Consider the following 24,474-nt stretch of genomic DNA (forward strand, 5'->3'; position numbering starts at 1 on the left):
GTTTATTTTAATGATAAATCATCTGATGTCTGATCTCAGAATCTTTGAATTTAAAGGTAAGACCTTCATTAACTTGAACGGTGTTTACATTAGGGCCATAGGCCCTCAAAATATAGTTTGAAGGGAAGAGAGTGAAAAGGTATGTGAAAATGGATACTGAACATTTATATTTTTGTATGGTTTTTTCATATAATTTTCCCTTGAATTTTTCTAATTGTATTATTCAGAACTAGAACATACAGTATTATGATCATTGGCCAAATCTCAGTTTTTAAATTGTTACTGCCTTTTGATTACATTGGCTTCAGGAATTTATTTTGACTGTAAGCTTTTCATTTTAACTAATGTAAATAGCTCTAGTTTTCCGTTTACGTTCTTTTGCATATAAAGTAGCACAATATATGCCAAGTTTCAACCTACAGAATTTTTGTATTAGATAATATCATTCTTAATGGAAATGTTGATAACAGTTTAACTATAGCTTCATGAATGTCAATGCTATCAGATAAAGAGCAGAACAAGGTAGAAACAGAAGTTGCTAAAAAAAACCAAACAACCAACCAAACGACAACCAAAAAAATCCCACCCACACACCTTAAAAAAAACCCAAACAGCGAGTTTCATGTATAGAAAGATTAAGCAATGGCTATTTCATAGAGAGAGAAGGAAAATGCAGCAGCTGTATGAGCATTCAAAGACACAATAACAGACTCTGTGGTGATTTTTCTTCTTATTGCTGACTGGATTCCCCCAATCTTCTAATAAAAATGGACTTTGTAATATAACAAGTAAAGAACAGTGGAAGCAATTTTTCTGAAGTTCCTCCTTTTTTACACTCATGTTGCAAAATTATAGCAATTTTTCCTTCAACTGTATTATACAATTCCCTGGTTCTTTCTTTATAATAATCCTTTTTTTTTAGGAGGTTATCTTTTACTTTAATTGAAGACAAAGCCACATTAAGCTGAAAAAAAAAGACCACCCAATCTAATTAGAATCAATCACTGAAAAATATTTAATTTCTTCATCTGAACTGTTTGTGTTCAACAATGATGCTGCAAAAGGTATATCAGTCTTGGTTAGAGGCTGTAGACTGCAGTCTCTTAATAATCCCCAAGTAGGGCTCACGTGGGGTCACAAAATTTAGGTCACTTAACCTAGAAGTTAGGACTTGTAGAGATAATGCACAATCTATTGGACAAATGGGACTTAAAGTCACCTGAAGTCACAGTCTTGGAAGCAGAACTCACAAATCAGGCTGCTAGAAAAAAATCTTTAGAACTGCTACTGTCTGTACAGCTGAAGAGAACAAAGTCGACATTTCATTCAGAAATAAAATGCATTGTTCTTCCATAGCTCTAGAGGGATACAACAGAAGAATGTGGTTTTGATCACAGTTACAGGAGACAGATATGCATCATTCTATGCAAATACATAAAGTGCACATAACTACTCTATAGAAGTGAAACCTGGAGACCACTGCTGTTCTATTGTCTTTTGATAGCATACAATTCATGCTGTAATTCATACTGTGTGCTTATTTATCTGATGAGTTACATTAATAGAAGTGAGATTCACAGGCTTAATATACTTCATGTTTCAGACAGAATGACACAGAAAATGCACAGAATAATTTGCATTCAATTTTCACCCTACTGTTCCACCAAAAAATGTGTATATTGGTCTTGGTAAATCTGTTCAGAGTAACATTTTCTTTAGACTACACTGAAACTGGAAGATATTCATATATCATACACTACTCTTCATGTGTATATAAAATGTGTTTACGTGTATATGAAATGTGTTTTAAAGTCAATTTCTATGTTCCACTTTTTCAAATGCATGTTGTTATGCTTGTGTTATTATGTATAGATATTACAGAAAAAATATTTGAAACTTGTTTTGTTGTGGATTGAAAACTAAACTTTTCAAAGGTTTTTTGAAAATAAACTGTGCCAAAACATTGGTTTTTAGATAAAAAAGACTCTCTTTCTGTCTTATGGAATCCATCCTAGAATGAAAGTCTGTCCTGGTGAAACATGGATCTAATCATTCCATTCTCCCAAAAGCTTCAATTTAATGAGATATTAGCTCACAAAACAGAACTAAAACTAGTTTTATGATTATTTTTTTTAACATCTCATCGCATTAGCTGCAATAGTCATATGCCTAAAATTAACCATATATTAGTTTATAGTTTTGGGATTGATGTGCTTGTGGCATGGTCAACAAAGGAATTTTCATAAAATATATATCACACACACTAAACATACAATACCCCACCATACCAAGGCAATCATCGGTTAATAATTCAGGCACTTAAATGCTGTGGAAAACTAACTTTGTTTTGTCAGATATTTTGAAAATGGAAACCGACTGTCATGTTGTTTGTTGACTGTGTCAGAGTTCAAATGTTGACATTGTAATAGAAAGACATTCAGTTTCAGATACTTCAACTTTCATTCATGTATTTAGGCCCCACCACAGCTTCTCTAAGATGTGTTACAAAAATACAGCTCCTTTGAGGAAAAAAGCACAAGGAGCCATCCAGGCTAATTCAGGAGAAATAACATTTAATTACCAAACGATTGTGAAGACCCGTTGACTTGATGAAAGGCAAACAGAGCATGGAGTGAAAAAGTCTTAAAGAATATCACAGGTATAGTAATGCTTGCTGTCTTTTTTTCAACTTCTTTGGAGGGGTTTATTAACATGATAGATATCTATATGGATTTCTCTTTATCTTTGCACAATCATTTCTAGTGTATGCACAATCATTTGACATGGGAGTTAGAAAATGTGAAGACTGTCGATGGACAACTGTTTCTTTGATTTTTAAGTTTTAATAAGGCAATATTACATATATCCACTAGGTTACTGCTTTCCAAATTCTCTATTGATTTCTCACCTGTTATTTCAAAGTCACCTTTATTGAGATAAGCATCTGCTACATTTCCCTGTCAGAGACAGGATACTAGGCTGAATAGACTTTCAGGTTAATCCAGTCTAGCTGTCATAAAGTCTTACAAACTGTAAGTTCCAGAAATGAAAAGGATCAAAATTATTAGTGGAAGTTCAAAAATATAATACAATCATACAAAATAATTACTATCAGGACTCCTTCACTTTACAAACATATAAAATGCACTTACTTTGAAGGGTGAGAAGGGGGGGAAATCCTTCCATTAGAAAAAATAGTCACAAAGCTTTGAACAAATAAATTCACACACTGCAGAGTACACACACACACATACATGCATGAGGGCATGCACGTACATACACGCACACGTGCACGCATACACACATACAGACACACACGTGCTTAGAGTTTACACTGCATTCTTCTGATGCCATGATTATTATTTTATTTGTACACCCACCTTTACTGCACATTCTAAACAAACAATAGACAACAGTGTAAGGACTTTTTCTCCTTAAAACTGCAACAAAACAAGTCTCAACATTTGCAAAACATTCCTTTATTATTAGAAATAAATTATTTTGTATAAAAATTAGCATGCGTTGACCATTGCATTTATTTTAGCATAACCCAGGACTTAATTCAGTCAGCCATCACAAGAAACAAACTCATCTTCTTTTACAAGTTGAACAATGTAGGACAGGAAAGGAAATTGTCACAATCACAAAAAAGTACTTACAAATATAACATCAGACATGATTTATTTCAACAGCATTTTTTTCACAAGCTAACATTTGTTTTCCTTTTGTGATTTGCTTCCTTTTGTGAGTGAACAGTTCAGAAGCTTGACACTCTGTCTCTATGTTATAAAACTGGACTTTTCCTTCCCCTGTCTCTTTTTGCCTTTTGCCTCTTGTTTAATCCTTGTCCTTTAGGAGACTGACTATTGGTTTGAATGTAGTCTACTGATATTTCCAAGACTGAATTCTGGTGGTGGTAAAGTCTCTATTTGCAAGATCTCATCCTGCAGGTCTTCCAATGAATTTCATCCCTGCTCAATTTGCCTGATTGCTGTAACTGACATAAGTTGTCTTGGTAGAGGAGGCTGTAAATAAAACAAAACAAAACAAAACAAAACAACAAAAAAAAAACAAAGTTCAGGTTTTTTAGAATCAATAGAGGAGAAAAAAAAACCCAAAACATATTTAGCATTTGAACTCAGACAATGTCCAACTATATTTCCAAATAACATGGCCCATATTCATGGAATAAAGTAAGAAAGTTTAAGCATGTATATAAGCGAGGAGCGAGTTGAATCTCAAGTTCTGTGTTCTAGATGGTATCTTATTTTGTTTATGACTTGGGGAAGCAGAGGTCAATAGAGAGGAACAATGCTGTGTGGTTTTAGCATACTCATAGCAGAATTTCAATATGTTATTATTCTGGTATTATTTTGTCTGATTTCTGTATATACGTTTTTTAAAATGTAGAGCTTGGATTTTTCTCATCTTTTTACTGGTTGAAGACAACTTCGCAGCTTGTTATGGGGGGTTATCCACATAGAAGGAGGCTTATGCTCCTTGAAAGGAGAAAAGACTAACATGGGAAACATCTCTCAAAGTTAGAGAAACCGAGTAGCTAGTGCCTACAGCACATATTCTCTGGAGAGCCTTCAGACACAAAGCATCTGCATGTAAGTGAGCCAGCAGAAGTGTTTATGAGAGTGTAGGCTGTATTTTAGAGCTGCCATGCTTTTATGATCTCCTTATGTTGATGGTCAGCTGATCACTTCTTCCTGATAGCCCTTGTTGAGAATGAGGCAATATGTTGAGAAAGTTAAACACCTTTGCTATTGTAAAAGTGAACAACTGTGAACCTTATGTGTCAGCTTCTAACCCTTATATCTTTGCTGTAAAAAATATGGCCAAGTCTCCACTGCTGTGTTAATGTAGAGGAGAGAAGAGGGAAATGGTGACATCAGGTCTCACAAGCAGCTCCCTAATTTTAAACCAGTTGGGTACATGGCAAATCAGACTGCTGGGGGACTGTTCTCTTTTATGTCTCTATAATAAGGCCTATGTCACACTGCATAAAGAGGAATTTGGCTTCCCAAATATGTTTTATATTCCGTCTGCTACAGACATGTTCCGCTTATGATAGTGAAGACTGCAGCTGGCAGGATAAAAATAATTTGATGGCGCAAAAATTGTCTAGTCTATAGATTCAAAGATCTTAATTCTATTCCCATACCTACCTACCTTCCTTCCTTCCTTCCTTCCTTCCTTCCTTCCTTCCTTCCTTCCTTCCTTCCTTCCTTCCTTCCTTCCTTCCTTCCTTCCTTCCTTCAGTTTCTTTTTTCTGTATAGAATCTGGTGGGAACGGCTGAGATAGGTAGATAGAAAAAGGATTCTTCATGCTAACTCCTAAATCCAACCCAACAATAATGATTTTGGAAGAACAGACTACAGAAACCAAGAAATGGCAGTTTCTCTCTCCTGCACCAAAAATTAAATAAAATCAAAGATCACTAAAATTGCTGCAAAATAATACTAGGTAGTATAAATAACTAAATTTGCTGCTTGGTTTTTCTTCATGTTTTCTTTGGATTTCTGAACAATTTGATTCTCATATTGCATTTGCCAATTTGTAATACACACAACAGAACCAGACCATTGTAATTCACAAATCACTAGTTTTTTGTTCCCTAGGAATGTATATATAAGAATTAATAATCAGAAGGTAGGTGTAAAATGTAATATTTCTTACTTCCACTTGCACAGGTATCTCCAGTAGTTTGTTGAAGAGCTAACTCATGAAAGGATTGCTTTTGGCACATTAAGCAAGTCTTTAACATAATCGATCACAGCATTCGAGCACCAACATGAAATAGCTTTATTTGCATGTATTGGGACACTTGAAACAAATATAGCCTCATTTACATCGTTCAGATCTTTCAGATGGGATGTACTGCTCCCATCTGAACTCTCCCATGCTCCCACAGCTGGATTTCTGAGAGGATTCTATTTTTCCTTTGGCCCGTTAAGTTCCTTCTGAAAATAATGCAGGACTGCTGAAATGGCACCAAGTTCCTTAGAGCATAAAAGGATTTTGTTCCCAGCTAAGAAATAACAAATAAATGCACATCTGCAAACTCTGCACACTTGGGAACAAAAGGACGGAAGGAGCAAAGCTTATTTTTTTTTCCCTTGCCCTGAAAATAGGCTCAGATACGTGATCAGGTTAAGCCAGTTTACCACATTACCCTATATCAGCTGAGTTCTGTAACTTTTCATGTGTATGTTTTTAGCCCACAGCAATGTAACATAATCGGATTTATCACAACTCAGTAAGCTGAATTATGTGAGGACATTTGCAAGGAGCTCAAAATACAAAAATATGGAGTTACTGCACCTCAGCCGATTTAGAGTAACTCGTTAATTTGCTGTAACTTTGTTGTATATCTGAGACTCAAATAGTTTTCACAATTATTCTGAGATTGATCAAGAAACAAAAATTATCCTACTGAGTTCTGAGTGTTGTTACTTCAAAAAATGATAGCACAGGAAGTCAGTGTATGTAGTAGTTCAAATGTATTAAATCTAATCTCATCTCAAAACAATATTTCTTTACTTGATAAATATTGCAAGTGTCTTTATAGTTCACTGCAATAAGCCTGCGGTTCCTGTTTGGGGATCTGAAAGCTTCAGCAGCTGGTGTCCTGCTCTTTAAGACTGTTAGCATTTCATAGTAATAACATGAACGACATTTGGCAGGCATAGATGGCCAGAAAAAGTAACAGACTTGGCTGAAAATTTTTTTCTGGGAATGAACACTCTTTTCTAGCTCCAGTAACTACATTGCTGTTCAAATGATACAAAAAGAAAAAAAAAAAATAAAAGAGGCTCTAATGCAATTTAGAATGGTTATTGTGATCTGACCTGTATGCATTTGAAGTACTTACATTGTTATGCCTTCTGTAACTGTATCTGGATTTTTTTTTTCACCCTGTTCCCCAGATACAATTTATTTTCCACTGAATATGAATGCACCTCCATAAAAAAAACCATGACTGTATTAATGTGGGAGACAACACGGAATAAAGTCTGTTACATGGAACAGGACAAACCAGGCAGAGCAGAGTTGTCCCTGGATGGAAACAAAATTAATTACCTGACCATCTCATCTTACTTCTTACCTAATTATGAGCATCGTTATCACTACCAGTATTTGTGCTTGGGAAATGGTGGAAAAAGTACACTCTTCTGGTATACCAGGAATAGCCTAATTTACTTCCGATCAGCTTCATATACCGTCACTGAAAAGGAAGATCTATCTCACATGGACTCAGCTCAAGAAGAAATTTTGCAGTCTTGAGAGGCTGTTTCTATTGACCTAATGAAAAATGCTTATGTGGCATTGTGCACTGATAATTCACAGGAACCTCCAAAAGTTTTGACAATAACTGTTTGGGCAGAAAAGAGGGAAGCTGATCAAATCCAAATGGCACAGAATGATTTGGGGGAAGAGGGAAACCCATCTTGAGGCCAAGAGCTCAATTACACAGGGACAGGTCTTTGGAGTGCAAATGACTTAACTTGGAATTTTTGCCTATGAAGCACTGTGATGCCTGGATCAAAGCCTAGTCAGGATATATTCCTAGTGAGCTCAGAATTATATAGATGTGCTACTGTTAAAATCATGTTTAGAGCCCAGTAAATAAGCATTACCCTGCATACATCACACTACTGGAGAAGCAGACTTGCTTCCAGTAGCAGCTGTTTTCATGAATTATGCATAATCATAGTTTAAGGAATACCAGACACAGCATTTCTTAATTAGGTACGGTATATAAACATCAGATACACAAGACTTTCTTATTAACACTCTTTCTCACCCTACTTTCTCACCCTTTGACACTTCCTCACAAGTTTATAATTTTGCAAACTCAGTAAAATCCACCTTTCCCTTCTGAATTTTCTTTTGGTGACTTCTGAAGACTTGAGAAATTATGGAGTTCTTCATATTTCCGTGATATTATTTGATCCACAAGGAATTTTGTTTCCTTTCTCCTTTTGTCCTTTGCTATGTATCGTAATATGAAGCTGTATAAACCCATAGCTCAGTCTAGCAGACCTACACATTTTGAAGGGTCATGGGTTTTTCAAGTGAATTGGTTTGCACTCAGTATCCTCCATGCATGAGCAACTATAGTATGGTAAACTTACGGACTTTTATGTAGTTTTAAGGTAGTAAACTCTGATTGAATTCAGTAGGGGTTGCATTTTTCTGAATTATAATATTTTCTGCAAACTTAGTACTGACTTGTTTGAATGTGCTCAAGCAAAAAAATACTATTCAATCTCCTGTCAACATCATCAAAAAGTAATAAAAATTTTAAAAAAACCTCATTTGCTGTAAAATTACTCAAAAAATTGTCTTTAACTGCAACAGCTGCTGTCCATCCCATGTGACCTCTGACTCCTCAATAGAAATCAATTCTCCATTACTACTAAGCTCTGGGTATAAAGTTACTTGATCTACTCGCATTTGATTATTACTATTGTGAAGTCCAGTTTATAGGACTGTATGTCATGTGGTGGAACAGAAGATATAACCTCTGTTTTCTTCTGTACCAGAGCCATTTAGAAATGTAGGAAGATTCAAGAACTTTTTTGACATGGGAAAGAACTTTTTCACATTACTAACTCATGACATATCACAACATGTAATGATTAAGCCGTATATGAATTATCACGATTTTGTTCCAAGATGAGTAAGACCGCAATGAAAATTTGGATGGGAAGTGTTATTCTGGGAAGCATTAGTACTCATGAGTTGTGATAAATTAACAAGTCATCAAATATTAAGTTAAGGTGGAAAGGTAAAAAGCATTATTTTCACTTCCATATTGAACTGCAAAATAAAAACAATGTTAACTGTTTTCATTATATTTTTTTTCAACAGCTTTTGAGTTTTGAATATACAATGATGATGACCATAAATACACATCATGAACTGTCAGGACATACCATGACTGTTACAGCAATGGACAACACATCAAATTAGCACTATCTAAAACATTTTAAAAAGATGTGGCTTTCCAAAATCTGCCTGTGTTTTTGTTTGTTTGTTTTATATTTACTAGCCTCCTGTGAAAAACAATTTTTTGAAACAACTCTAGGAATTCCTGCATTCAGCAGCACATGAATTCTGACACATGTCTGTATTCATGCAGAACAAGCAACAAAAAGAATAAAGTTTATTATTAAAAGAAAGTGCATTCTTGTGAACATACATCTATTATGAAGTGCTGCCACTCGTGACCATGGGAAAGTCTACAGATGACTTACTGTTGGTTTCAAGACTTTCACAGAGTTCAGTTTTGACCTCTCCATTTGGTCTGTCATTTCCTTTTTGGGTCAGTTTGCTTTGCATTGTGGCAGCTGTCACTACAGCCTTGAAGCTCCGCTTCCGTTTTTGAACATTCTGCTCTGGATGAAAAATGATAATATAAACCTTGGGCATGTAGAGCATGCCCAGAGACACAGAAGCACTTAAACTCATGGAGACAGTAAGTGTTGTTGTCTGGATGTACATCTGTAGAAGGAAAGAAACAACAACATAAAAATCATTGTTATATCCATTTAATATAAGAAGGAAAATAAAGTAATTAGATTAAAAATACTAGGTAGAAAGGGAACCAATAACACTCTTCCTTTTCTGTAGATACATCAGAAGGACCCTTGACTGTGGTTGCCTTTAATTATAGTGAAGTATGGCTGTTTCATGTTGTTTTTTTAACCTTAAGAATAGGTGATAGAAAGAACATAATATTTACTAAACTTCATTCTCATAAAAGTAATCAGGATGCTGTAGCAACAGTACTTTCAGAAAATAAACAAATATGTCTGCACAGGAAAAGAGGAATGACAAAAGGGTTAGCCTTGTATCATCTACTTCAATATACAGAAGCTTCTATAACAGTACTCCATATGGTGATTCAGTAGTGTGTGGTATGGTTCAACCAGCAGCAGGCATAATGCCGAATCTAATGAAATCTTTGATATACTCTTTGAGTTTCAAGTTTAGAGAGAAATAAATCAGCTTTTCTGTAGTGAAGCCTGAATACATTTCCACGTTACTGTTGAATTCTAGTCACAATGCTCTGTTGGCACACAATAAGTATATTAATATGTCACAGTCCTAACTAAGAAATCAGAAAACTGGGAACCAGGAAATCAGATCCCAAAGGACCTCAGTCCCCTATAGGTACGAAGGAAAGATCTGACTTTTCTGAGTGAGTCTGTCTATTATTTGTTACCACCTACAAAAGAAAAGCAGCTCTGGTCTTCCATCGTCCTATAAAAGAAAATGACAATGATGACTCCATAAGAACAGCAGAGATAAGTTTCTGTTTGGAGAAGTATTCCGATAGTATGGTAGAAATAGTATGTTAGAAATGTTCTCTCAACATTTAATTTTTCTTAGGAAATTATATTTTATTAGATATTTTATGAGACAACAATTTTACTTTACAATTCTGTGTGGTTTGTTAAACTGGGTAGGAAATCTGTCAGGAATCATGTTGTTATACTGAAAAAGATACTGAAGTAAAACCTGTTCATTGCCTTGGCAGAGGATTCACTGACACCGTTGTCAGGCATGATTTTAAGCGCTAGCCAATGCTATCACACAAACCTGCAGATAAGGTAATAAGTCTGTCTGCAATGTCAGCTTCAGCTCATCTGTTTTTATTAAGTGCCCTTGGGTAACTTGTCCCTTGGCAGAAAAGCAGTGATATAATAAACTGGTGTGCAGCCACTACTACAATTGAACATTTTTTAATGTCTTTCAGCTTACAAAGTTTTTCCATTAGATACTTTCTCCTCAGAGATCTCAAATAAACTGTGCTCTCACTTAAAGCCATGTTAGGTGAGAAATGTGACAAACGTATTTTCAAAGTGTGGACTGTTACTCTGAACCACCCCGCAAAGTATCTGTATAATTGTACAGAAAACTGCCAAATATTACCATGAAATGAGGGATAGCCCAACCTACTCTTTAAGAAAAGATTGTCAATCCTTCAAAACTTGTAAGAAGTCGAACCTGCTTTCAGGGACAGCACCAGACAGAAAAGCTTGTCTTCTTATTGTGCTGAGGGAAGTTATAGGAGCAACATCTTCCTTCATTTCAATAACACATCAAGACAATACATCAGCAAATACAGACAATGCAGTCTTCTCTCACACCAGTGAAATAATTCCGTTCCTTTCAATCTCCAAAATGACAGTAGTGTGCCTGAAAGCAGAGCTTGACCTACATTTTGCATGATCACTTCTAGTGATAACCTCACATAGTTACATTAATAAGCAGTTGATTTCAGACTTCTGTGGAAGGACCTCTGTGCAGATGCTCATTCACATGCAAACAGCACCAACGACACATCCATTTCTCTCTAAACGATATTGGTTGATCTCCAATTAAAGTGGTACAGTAGTGGCTTTTAGGGTTATGTGTTGCATTAAGTGATGTCCAAAAGCAAAAGTATTTTGGTTCCTAAAGATGCGTGAATTTCCTAGTGGGATTTGCAAAACTGAAATCAATGCAAATATTACCTTTAACATACTGAAGTGCATACAAAAACTCCATCAAACATTAAAAATCCTTTTTGAAGCCTTACCATTTTTTAAAATCCAACTCATGGCACTTAAGTGGCTAGCTGACCCTCACCCACAGAATCAGTAGCAATGCCTGGCATTTAAATATATATTTTTTAAGTCCTTATTCAGGTACCCAAGCTGCAGGTCTCATCTTTCTCTCATGGCTCGGTATAACAGTTAGGTGATAAAAGAGGATAAAGAGCCTCTGGATGTTATAGGGTAAAATACATACATTTAGGCAATAGTACTAGTCATATTAGCAAGAAATAGGTGCATGATGGTCGATCTCAATGACCTTTTTTGTGATAAAAAGTCTCACAGTCCCAAGCTCTTACAAATACTAAAGAGAAAATACATCTGCCTGAAGGTTTACATTCAAGTAAGCTTCATAAGCGAATCAACTCTAAATATGATCATTCTGCTTCACTGAAATAATAAGAACCCATCGATTCCAATACACTTAGTGCAGGTATTTTGCATGAGCTGTATCATTACATCTAATGTATGAAATGACCAGCAAAACAGCCTATTAAAAAAAAACAAAAACCACCAAACAAAAAAAATCCCTAAACAAATCACAGATTGTTTCATGTTGCAGATTACAGTTCATATGCAGTGGGATTTATTTCTAATGACTGCTGTGTTTTTGAACCAGCCATTATAATTATTGAAACATTAAAACTAAAATGAGTTGGGAATTTTCTGATAGAACAGTTTTGAAATAGTGAATATAGTCATTAGAGAGCTTTGGCCTCAGGGATCCGTTTTGCATGGGTCACCCTTACTACTTACTCTTTAATGAAGCTAATGAGAAAGAAGGGCTTCAAGAGGCTTGTCAGACCTTGAGAGGAAGACTTTGAACATATACTTACATGTACACATTGTGTGTGGTGCATACATGAGTCTGACTCCATATGCTAATGCAATTGCATGCTCAGCTGGAGACTAGTTGTAAATGACAGCCTGGATCTAATTCCTTTTCCTATTAGAATCAGAACCATCGAATAGTTTGAGTTGGCAGGCACCTTTAAAGGTGCAATAAGCAGGGACATCTTCAACTAGATCGGGTTGTTCAGAGCCCTGTCCAATGTTTCCAGCGATGGGGCATTTACCACCTCTCTCTGAGCAACCTGTGCCAGTGTTTCACCACCCTCATCATAAAAAATTTCTTCCTCATATCTAGTCTGGTAGCCTCTTTTAGTTTAAAACTATTACCCCTTGTTCTATAGCAACAGGCCCTATTTCTTTTTAAATGGTCGTTTGCAGGCTGAGAGTCTGTTTATAGCACAGGAACACCTCCTGCAACTGATCTTTCCCAGCTTTGGAATCCCCCTTCTCGCAGCCTGCTGAAGCACAAGTCGAGAAAACAGGATGCCACACGCTTGGTTTGACTTTTGGCTGACTCTTATCTTGTTTTATCCCTGACAAAAGGACAATGATGTTTTATGGCTGTGCATTCTGGGTACTTTTATTATTCTGGGAACATAACTACCTGTAACTTTTACAGAATTAGCTGCTCTAAAAATCAAGGAGCAACAAAAGTAGTTCAGTTTAATAAGATATGAGGTCTGAATAATTTTTCATGTGTCTCTCAGCGGTAGCTCACTCTAAGTTACAGAAGAATAAAGGTCCCTTTCTCACAACGATTCATGGTTACACAGAAATGAATTTCAGCACTCTTCACACTGAAATTCCTTCTGAACTACAAACTTTTTGTCCAATAAAGCCTTTCACAGATGTAACAAAGACTGCTATATCTATTCTCCTTGTTCTTTACAGTCACAAGATATAAGACAGAAAACTAAACTCGTGGTAGCACAAGAAAAAAAAATCACAACTTTGTACTATGGGAAAAACTTGAGGCCTAAATACCTTCCTGTCTCTATCCCCCACCCCAACCTCACACCAGAATTGATACAGGAGTTCTTCTCTACTGTTTTCCACCTCCACAATTGACAAAGGATCCCTCACAACAGATTGTTCCATGTAGATTTCTAGACCCTGTTTACCCACTCAAACACATGATCTGTCTATCTCACAAAGAAGCTGGACGCTTTCCTTGTTGGAAGAGTCCTACAAGCTGGGTAATATAGCCTCTGACTGCCTCAGTAGCTAAAATAGATAACTTCTGTGTGGATATTTGGGGATTTTCTATCTTCTACTATTGATTCTAGGACTATGTAACTCCTTCTTTCTACTTTGAAACTTAAAATGTGACATAATAAATACTGGGGCACCCAGAAAGGATATTTTAGAAAAGAACACGGATACTCTGATGGCTTCTTCAATTTGGAAGTGCTTGAAATTGAATTCCCTCCTTGGTAACCTGAAAAACTGTCTATGCATCAAAGCAGGTGCGTGCACCAAAGTGTCCCAGTGCAGGTAGCTGGATGACTACCTCTCAGCTAGGCTTCACTGCTTAGAATTGAAATATCCCCCAAGTCCCAGGTAGTGTCCCATTGGTTTGGTGCTTGCAGAGGCAATGTCATGCATGCAGCATGCCTTGACTTCAACAAAAAGCACACACTTCTATTAGAAAAAAAAATAGTGGTAATGTTTCAACTTTTGTCCAGATTGCTTCCTTGGTTTGAGTTCTCCCCTACTTTCACACATAAGATTATATTCAGGCTCTCTTTAGAATTGCTGGTTTTCTCATGCTATTTATTTTTCTTTTCTACTCAGTTTTAATTGGCCAAATAGAGGGTACCTCCCACCCGGCCTTATCCCTGTGGTATTAAAACCTTACCCCTGGTTTTAATAGTATATCCTGGATAGGTGGGAGTTATGGCTATTGTGACTTCTTGAGAGAATCGAAACTAAGTTTTCCACTTCGTTGTAAGTACTCTAAATGCTAGTTGTTGTAACAGAGAAGCTGAACAAGTCCTGCAGTTAGTGAAGTGCTACACCGCAGAGTGAAGGCTTGGTACATCTCAAGGTATTGGGGGGCCTAGTGTAGATCCAACTCAGCTACTTGCACTCCAACGGGACGCGAATGTTTAAAAAGACACAGTTGGTCTAATATCTCATATTGGCTAATTCTATACAATTTGCCCCTTAAAAGTGCCTTTCTCCTCGGGCCCACAATATCAAACACTGGAGCCTGAACCATCCTGCTGAGATATACCCAGATAGTCACTCTTGAACGTGTCCCACATTGCAAGTAACAGAGCAGAAGATTGAATTATGATTTATTTTTTCCCTTATCCTTGTTACCAAATATTTTATGTCTCTTATGTGAATCTTCTCAGCTCCTTCAGCCAGTTTCATTTTTTAAGGCCAGAACTGCAGCAAGCTTTGTTTCCCACGAGCTTTTTTTTCCTCTCATTCCCTCCCAGCACTCTTGCCTTCACTCCCAGCTGTTGGAAGCCTTTCCCATATCATTTATAGCCAAAAGATAAATGATACATCATAAAATAAAGATACATGCCATCTATGCACAGGCATCTCACAGATTAGGAAAGACAGCAAAATGGTCCCTCTCTCTTTGTGGTGGAAAGAGCTCAAGTTTTTTTAGTCTCAGAAAAACTCCGAAAGCATTCATAGCCATTCTTCCTCTGCTGCAGAATCTAGAAGGCTGAGAAAAAGACAGTCCCTTTTTTCTTTTAAAGTCATGCACATGCCATAACACTACGATTGCTTTTGCATGTGTTGCTGCTTGCTCAGGAGTTGACTGGATGACAACACGTGTTTCACAGTTGTGTTCACAAATCAGAAAGAAACACCATGCAATGGATTCCACACCAAAAATCAACATGGAAAAGGCTGGCTGCAGGCAAATCTATTTGAAACCAGGACCTGTGGGAATAGAATTCATCTTTTCTTGAAGAAAAACACTACAGGTACAAGTCAGTCATTGTTTTGCTCATTTAACATTATTTGCCAGGTATAAGATAAACTTCATGGAATGAGTCTTTTTCAAATGTTTGTTCAGTTAGAAAACATGGGAAACTACTTAACAGATATTTTTTAACCTTTTCAAAACATTCCCTACCAAACTACCAATTAAAATGAAGCTTTGAGAGAAAAAGTCAAAGCCATCTCACAAACACGAAAGTACAACATTCATTAGGTTATTATCTCAAGTAGTAAACGTAGGCTGTAATTCTGTACATTGCAGGGAAAACTGAGAAAACAAAACCTCTTTATTTTTATATGTACATTGCAGTTGCTTTCAGAAACTTGAAGAGAAAGGAAAGATCTAATAACTGATTTCAAATTAAATGTGTGCCAGCTTTAAAAAGTATGAACTTTCACTAAGCTTGGATGCGAGAAGAGCTATAAAAGCTTGTAGCCTCAGTGGAACATGTATATACCTGCACTTCAGAAACTGAATTATGGTAAGGATTTCACTGTTCAGATTTTCCACTGAAGTCTAATTCTGACCTTTCCTGCAATATTTATAAGCTTTCCCTTTCTACCCATAAATTATTTTATGCAAAGAAAAGAATGGCTTTACTATGTCTTTTTTTAGCATTATATTTATTATTTTAAGGTAAGTAGATACAGAGAACTCAGAGTTGTCAGCTGCTCATTGGAAATTATATGTTCCACAACTGCACTTTGCAAAGTTTGCATTGCATAGTTTTCTCTCCAAAGTGTTATTTCTCCACGTGCCTAAAACTAACCTTAGTTCATCCAGACATTTTCCAGTGACTTCTCGATACCTGATTTTACCATGGAAGCAGAGTAGGACAGCTGTATCCCCCCGAAAAAAAAAGACAGCTCCTGAAACTCAGAAAATGGGAATTTAAAGATCTTCACTTTACCAAGCTTTGCTAATCTGTCCTGTCATTTTGGAGCGACTTCTCCTTGGACCAGTAATGGTTGTCCAACTCTGTGTATTTCTTCATCTCATTTCCTAACAAAACATGATTCCTTTGTCACACAAAAGGTATCAGGATACTATTGTAATGTAGCAAATAAAAAGAGGAGTAGTTGATCTCTAGGGCTGGGGAACAACTAATATAAATATAATGCTCTACCACTGTATCTATATAGTAGACAATGAAATAATGCTACAGTATAGGCCTGGGCAATTAGACTTTATTGCCTGCGCTGTTAAACTGTTAGAGCGCTCCTGGCATGAGTGGGCCTGGGCCTGGACCAACTCTCACTTTCCCAAACTGTTCCCAGGAGTTTGCCCACAGTTTGGGATGATTCCCACTATGTAATGTGGATATACCCACACTGTACTTATTGTGGGTTAAGAGATCATAATATTATAAACCTAACAAGACTATGACAACTGGCATTGTGGCCTGTGAATATTCTTGACAATGTATAGTTACTACTTTAAACAGAGCCTAAGAGGACAAGACAGGAGGCATCCATGCAGACCGGGAGATGAGCTCATTGAGAGCAGACCTGCAGAGAAGAACTTGGGAATATCTGTGGATAAAAACTGAATATGAGCCAGCAAATGTGCACTCACACTCCAGAAAGCCAATCATATCCTGGGCTGCATCAAAAAAAGCATGTCCAGCAGGTCAAGGGAGGTGATTCTGCCCCTCTATTGTGCTTTTATGAGACCCCACCTGGAGTACTGCATCCAGCTCTGGTGTCCCCAGTCAAGAAAGACATGGACATGTTGGAGAGAGTCCAGAGGACGGCCACAAAAAAGATGAGTGGACTAGAGCACCTCTTCTATGGAGAGAGGCTGAGAGAGTTGGCATCGTTCAGCCTGGAGAAGATAAAGCTCCAGGGAGACCTTATTGCAGCCTTTCAATGTATAAAGGGTGTTTTAAGAGAGAAAACTACACTTTTTAGCAAGGCCTGTAGTGACAGGACAACAAGCAATCATTTTAAACTGAAAGAGGGTCAATTTATATTGTATATAAGGAAGAAATGTTTTACAATGAGCATGGTGACAAACTGGAACAGGTTGCCCAGGGAAGCTGTGGATGCTCCATTTCTGGAAGTGTTCAAGGCCAGGCTGGATGGGGCTTTGAGCTGCCTGGTCTGGTGGAAGGTTTCCCTGCCCATGAAAAAGGGCTTGGAACTAGATGACCTTTAAAGGTCCCTTTCAACTGAAACCATGCTATCATTCAACGATTCTATGATTCTACGATTTTATGATTCGTAACATGGTACTTTCTCAACATGGTAGACATTAATGCCAGTTGTCATTTCTACTGGCAAATATCACCTCTAATCATATAATTCTAGAAAATTGGTTTTTTTGCCTGTTTTAATTCCTTGGGTTTGTTCCTTCCTCTTCCCTTTGTTTGTTTCAGTATACAAATTTCAGATGCTTTAACTCTTCTGTAATTGCTACATCTGAAAAAGCTTTCTGTTGATGTGTAACCCCTGTAGACCTAGTCTGTGGTTTTATAGATAACACAGAACATTGGCATCAGAAATTACTCTCTCTTGTGGCAAAAGATGGAGAAGTCTAGACTGAAACAAATGTTGCATTATCAAATATTCGGATCATTGTGAATGTGCAACATTTTTGAAGGGAAAAAAATGTTTTGCTTTACTTCATCTGCAACACTTATTACAATGTTTTATTAAGAACAGTAATAAACTAAAGTCTGCTTCTTTACTGTGCTCCATCCTCAGGACATACATCTCATGGAAAATGCTAGGTACTGCCTTGCAGACCTTCAAAGTAATTTAAAATATCAGTAGGTAACTTGATTCTTTTTTCTTCTCATAAATTAGGTTAGATATCACACTATCATACAGCTTACATATACCACAGTGCACAATTTGTTGCACTATTATGGTTTTTAAAGGGCCATGTGATCCATTCATCTCATCACGCTTACTATAAATAGAGCCACAGTAGTCAATCACTGACCGAAGACCAATCTCTACTCTGTCTGTTGTAATGTGTATGTCAGTCCTGATATTCAGGAGTGCTGAACTCCAAAAGCTCCAGCAGAAAGTAGGTACTCACAATTTGTAACACTAAGCTAAGAAATTTCCAAATACCAGTAAATAAAAAATCAATATTAAAAAATAACCATATTGTAAAAATTTCCATGTTGCATGGAAAAGGAGGAAGGAGATTATTTAAAAGTAGTTCTTATTTTATACTTTAATTGAATCTTCAACATAATGTAGAAGTAGGATTTTTATGGTACATTGTGTTACACTTAAGATCTTCTTATGGGCAAAATGCCAAGCAAAGAATTTAGTGTTAGTCTAATTAAAATCTTAACAGCCTAATCAAAACTACAGCAAATATTATTATTAATCCAGTTACAATGATACTAGCTTTTACAGTTCACACTATTTAATTATTACAGGAAAATCTTATTAAAATGTAGTTAAATCTGTTATACACGAAATTCTGAGTATCAATCCCTTTTCTCCAGTGATACATACCCTGTCCATGCTCCCCTGGTTCCTAAGGACAACAGATTCAGCCCTCCACAAGAAGAACAGAGGGAAGGGGAGGTCATGTTGAGTTGTCAGTATCCCAAGTCCTTCACCAGGAGAAGGTGCATGATGCTGATGGCCAGTGTTCCCTCCCCCTTACTCTTGGGTCCAGCTGAGGTTACTTTTACACATTTTCTAACACTGTGTGCTTATTTGCTCTTTTTAAAAATGAGTTCCCATTTAAAATCAATCTATCTCCACCTATTAACTGCTTATTAATTGAAATTGAGTTCTGGTTACTTTGTTACTGAGGGGCTTTACAGGTTTGTTAGAGCTTTACCATATATAGTATTCAGAGGGCTAAACTGAAACAAGTTAGGCAGTAATCTCAACTAACACAAGCTCAGGACAAAAGCCAAAATATATCCCAAAAGCCCACATTGACAGGTCATTACAAAGCCTATATAGCCTTTTCGTAGTAACAAAAAATCATATTTACTGGGCTACAGCTGGGTACTCTGTACAACAGTGAATTCCAACCTTATTTCTAATTGTATTTAATAAAAAATATTCCTTTAATATAAGATTTCCAAAGATTTTTTACTGGAGTTGTAGTCTAGTCTTCAAATTACTTTCATACTCCTTTCAAATATTTGGAAAATTAAAACTCTCTTTGGTCAAATGTATTCTGACTTGCACAACTCAGAACAACTAATCTAGATAAGATGCAGCACAATTTAGAGAATAATTTTATTTTTGCACTTCTGTAATCTCCATCAAAATTTATTTTATATAAGATGCTTCTTACTAATTCAGTCTTCAGGTATCTACTTTGAATGGAGGTTATATTTACCCTAAGGCTAAATCAACTAGCAAATGTCGCAGGTGGACAACAATTCAAAATAAATGCATGTAGATTGGCACATCTTCAATTATAATCCATTTGAAAATATGGGAGCTGACATTTTGGAACACTTAAAACTCAAGGAGCCAGTTGGCAACCCCAAAATTGTCACTTTCATATGCATAATTGTCTAGTGATGAAAAAAGGAAAGAAAGCAAGCTGCCTTATAGAGAACTAAGGAAAGATGTTACCAGAATAAAAGAAAAAAGTATGGCTTGGGTTTAATTCATGCTCCAGGTTTAAAGTAAAAACTAAATGGTTTGCTATAGCACAGAGAGACCACTGCTGTTGACTGACACATTCTTACAACTAGAATATATTGTTGAGTAGATCGCAATCTTTTTTCTTGTGCAGATTTGAAATTCGTAGAGTACTACAATCCTATCTTCTTAAAATGAACAATAGTGACTGAAGATCTATTTATTTCCCATATTCACAAAACATAGAAAAAGGTTAAACTCAATTCCTGGTTTATTATGCTATTAACTGCATTTTAGTTTCTGTTTTCTGAAGTCTTGTAAATATTCAATATACCTGAGCTATAGCAATAACTGTTTTCTATAGATACTATAAAACAACTTCTAACTCTCTAATAATTAACTTGCTACTAGGTTCAGTTTTAAAATATGTTTATTTTTTTAGTTCACATGGCTTAAGTGTCAGAGTTCAAGTACCAGATAGAGACAAATATTAAGTGAAGTACATTTGTTCAGAAGATAATTTTATTTAGCGTCTTGAAGCAGGGCATAATTAAGTTACTCTGTCATACAAAATGATGGAGGCTTAAATAAGTAGCAGCTGGTTACCCCAATGGCTGTACAACTGCAGGGCAGCCTTTGGCAGGAAAAGCTGTGCAAACACAACCAATACATTATGCTAATGGGAACAATGTAATGAGCAAGGAAGCAGCTAAAATGGAATGACAAAAAGAAAAACAAACAATCAAACAAGTCCCTTCAGCCCTTAGCACGCATTTCAGTTGCAATTTGTGAACAGAAATCTTAGAATGGCTGCGCTCAAGTACTAGCCTTATCTAGAAATGTTTGCTGAGTCCATTTCTTATGTCAGAATAAGTTTAATGACAGCAAGATGAATCCATTGACAGTTGCTCCCTTGACTTCAATGAATTTACACTAAATTACTCCAAGTGGTGAATTGACCAAAGCATATAAAATAGAAAAAAAAATTATCATTAATTTTCTCTCTGATCTTTTAGAAAAAGAAATTAACTGCAGTATAAGTGGTGAAAATTAGACTTAAAAATATGTACATTACAAAACTATTTCCTCCCTGTTACTACTAATCTCTACACGTTTCACTTTAGCATTTACTTGCCTTGGTTTCACTCTGATTTTTTTGTTCTGTAATTCATTGTGGGACTGCTCCAGTAGAGTTTTTCCACTAGATTTCATTCATTGCAGAGGCCATTGTGAATTCCCTACCTAGCTCTGGAGCAGGATGAACCCCCCACTAACCTGAATGGGAGTTCAGAACCAAGCGCCAGGTTCCTAGCTACAGTGCAGAGGGTATGTTTCATGCTATACACGATATGTTCTGTGCTGCATCTAACCCGCAGCCCTCTCAAAGTCCACTCTAAAAGGACTTTCAAAATAGAACTTTTCAAAATAAGACTTTTGAAATAAGACTTTTGAAAGAGCCTCTACCACTTTATAATCTAGGCCAAAAAATCATAATCAAGATTAACCAAAACAGAAGCAGAGGACAGGGTTTTGCAGGGGTCGAGACAACAACGTGGGAAAGTTTAAGGACAGAGCAGAAACTATGGGAGAAGAAACACCTTAAGAGAAGTTAACTTATAAACTGTTGGAGGCGGTAGGAATACAGAGAGGAGTCTCTAACGTACATTTTCCCTTGTATTTTTCACACGTAAGTATAACCCACACTACTGTTGAAATGCTGGTTACCCACCAACCACACACAAAGCAATCATCTGGTGCATATTGAAAATTATCATTTTAGGCAAAAGTCTAATATGAACAGTAACAAAATAAAAAATCTTAGGCAATACATACAAACACAAAACACAGAGCAACTGTCCCTGCTCCACAGACTTTATTATCTAATTTTACATAAGGAAAGTCAAAAATGTGTCAAATAGCAGAAGACACTGATTCCACAGAAACCATGAGAGTACTAGCAATTTAGTAAGCAGGACTTTGCTTTGGGACATTTCATGTCCCTCTGTGATGGCACATGATTGCTGTATAAACCTGGACAAATTCATTTGTGCTGGCTACTAACAATGTTTTTATTGGTTTCTATTTAAGTGGCTATGTGTCCTATGAATTTCACTTTGGCAGTCTTTCTCTGCACTCGGATTAATGCATATATGCAAAATCTCAGCTCTTTTCCCTCAGTGTCTGTGCACTTATCATCCCAAATGACCCGAGTACACCAATTCAGAAGAGAAAGGGAAGAACTACCGTCTCTTGTAGACTATTGTGGTTTAACCCCAGCTGGCAACTAGGACCATGCAGCTGTTCACGCACTCCTCCTCCCCTGACACCTCACCAGAAGGGTAGGGAGAAGAGGGAGAAAAAGGAGAAAAAAACGCTTGTGGGTTGAGATAAAGACAGTTTAATAGAACAGTAACGGAAGAGGAAATACAAAATAAAGTGATGCAACACAATTGCTCTCACCACCCCATTATCGGTTGCCCAGCTTGTTCCGAGCTTGTCCTTTGTTTGGAAACTTTCCTGAGCAAGGGATGAAATGGGAAAACAGCAATCTCAAAAACCTGGGCAGAAAACGTCTGACTTGGCACTTGCCAGGGGTTCAGATACTTGGAGAGGAGAGGTATCATATCACAATGCTTCTCAACCTCCAAAACAATGACATCAATTTGATTACCAAGGTGTTTACTTACACCAGATTTCATCAAGAAAACCACAGAGTGGTTTTAATGTGGCTTAGCTAATTATTCCCCAAAACTCCTAATTTGTCTTTGAAGTTTCTCTAGGACTCACAGACTCTTCTTGGTTTCTTCAGCAGGTGATCACATATTTATGGCATAGGCCTGACATACGTCTTCTTTGTATATCTGGAGGATTCTCATGGCAAGGCAGGGTTTTGTTGACTCCCACAGAAATGTGTAGTATGAAGATATCTTAAAGGACCATCTCTGAGGTATCTCAGGAGGGGATCTCAGAAGTGCAATAACATAGAGCTGTGATGACATGTACCTCCCCTTCCAATCCCCCTCACACATACATACAAAACCTCCTTCTACCTTTCATCTTCTTTTTGCTCTTTCTGTGTTCAGGGTTAATCTCACTTATTTGAACTATTCTGCCACATTTTTTTTTTTAATTCAACTGCAAACCTCTCTGGTGAGGTTTCAATTAGTTTATCATGGATAATAAAACAGTGCAGTCCTTCCACAAATCTTATGTATCATTATTGACAATTATTTCTGTATTTGTATCGTCACCAGCTGCAACGTCATCCCACAGGTAATACTGCATCTTTACTAGATTCAGCGTTAGACTGTCTCTGATGTCAGCATCCAACCTCTGCTTTCCTTCTGTCATTCCTGTCAAGAATTTTAATCCTGAAATAAAACCTAACATGTTGACTTTTCTGAGGGAAATACCAGAAGGTAGGAACTTATGTGTAAAAGGTATGCAGCAGTCGATGTGTCTAAATTTCACTGCAGAACCAGCACCAAGGTGGGTTTGTAATAGATTCAGGGCTGACTCTTGTATGCCTTGGCTGATAATACCCAGGGGACCTATGAGTGTCACAAACATTTATGTTACTCTCCTAAATGAAGTTAATCATACACAGTGAATCTGGCACACTGGGATGTTCACGTATCCATCTGCTCTTGCTTGGTAACACTATACAGAAAAGACAAAACAGTGCACTTATCTTTAGAGATCTGGGTTACTTCCTATATAGTCAACGTTATCATCTGCCACAAGAGAAGGAGGGATTTGTTGTCAGCCTGAAAAGATATTGTCTACAAGGACAGAACAGACCTAGATTCAAGCAGAATGTGAGCCATAGATAGCTGCCAAGAGATTTCAGTTTCCTACTATTCAAAATTGAACTCTAAACTTGAGAACATGTTGGCCTAAGCCATGAAGAGATGATCCAAAATCATGTCTTAACTTTTCAACAGCTGCAGTACTTTTTGATCTACTGTGTTATTCAATGGTGCCAGCTGAGAGGGAAATGTCTCGACCCTCATGTGAGCATTCTCAGTGTGAAAAAGTTTTTGTCACAGATCAAAAAGTTTTTGACACAGAATTTTTCTCAAACTGAAAATCCACAAAAACTTACAAAAATTCAAATCAATTCAACTGAAGAATTAGGTTTCATTCCTTCCAAAGAGATTTTGCTTCATTTATAGGTATAGTTAGTTCAGGTTGGAAGGGACCATGGGTCTCTAGTTCAACATTCTCCTCAAAGCAGGGTCAGCTGTACAGTCAGTCCAGGTGTCTCAGTTCTTTATGCAGTCAGATCTTGGAAACTCCCTCCAATGAAGACAGACTGCACAGCCTCTCTGGGCAGCCTCTTGAACTTGACTGTTTTCAGAGGGAAAAGTGAGTTTCCCATGGTTTCCTGCTCTCCCACCATGCCCCACTGTGAAGGCCCTGGCTCCATTCTCTTAGTGACCCCCATGTAGGCACAGGGGGCTG

The 24,474-nt window shown here is 37.0% G+C and overlaps 1 protein-coding gene across 1 annotated transcript in view; it reads right to left on the reverse strand.

The window, feature by feature from the left end:
* Nucleotides 1-3,786: 3,786 nt before the first annotated feature.
* The window catches only part of GRM8 (glutamate metabotropic receptor 8), a 348,956-nt gene continuing 328,268 nt past the window's right edge, over nucleotides 3,787-24,474 (reverse strand). The window contains exons 9-10 of the mRNA XM_054211584.1: nucleotides 9,271-9,517; nucleotides 3,787-4,025 (exon numbers count right to left, since the gene is read on the reverse strand). Coding sequence (XP_054067559.1) covers nucleotides 3,976-4,025; nucleotides 9,271-9,517 — 297 coding nt within the window. The 3' untranslated portion in view covers nucleotides 3,787-3,975. The remainder of the gene's footprint in view (nucleotides 4,026-9,270; nucleotides 9,518-24,474) is intronic.

Source organism: Rissa tridactyla, chromosome 1 (assembly GCF_028500815.1).
Source record: "Rissa tridactyla isolate bRisTri1 chromosome 1, bRisTri1.patW.cur.20221130, whole genome shotgun sequence".
NCBI lineage: Eukaryota > Metazoa > Chordata > Aves > Charadriiformes > Laridae > Rissa > Rissa tridactyla.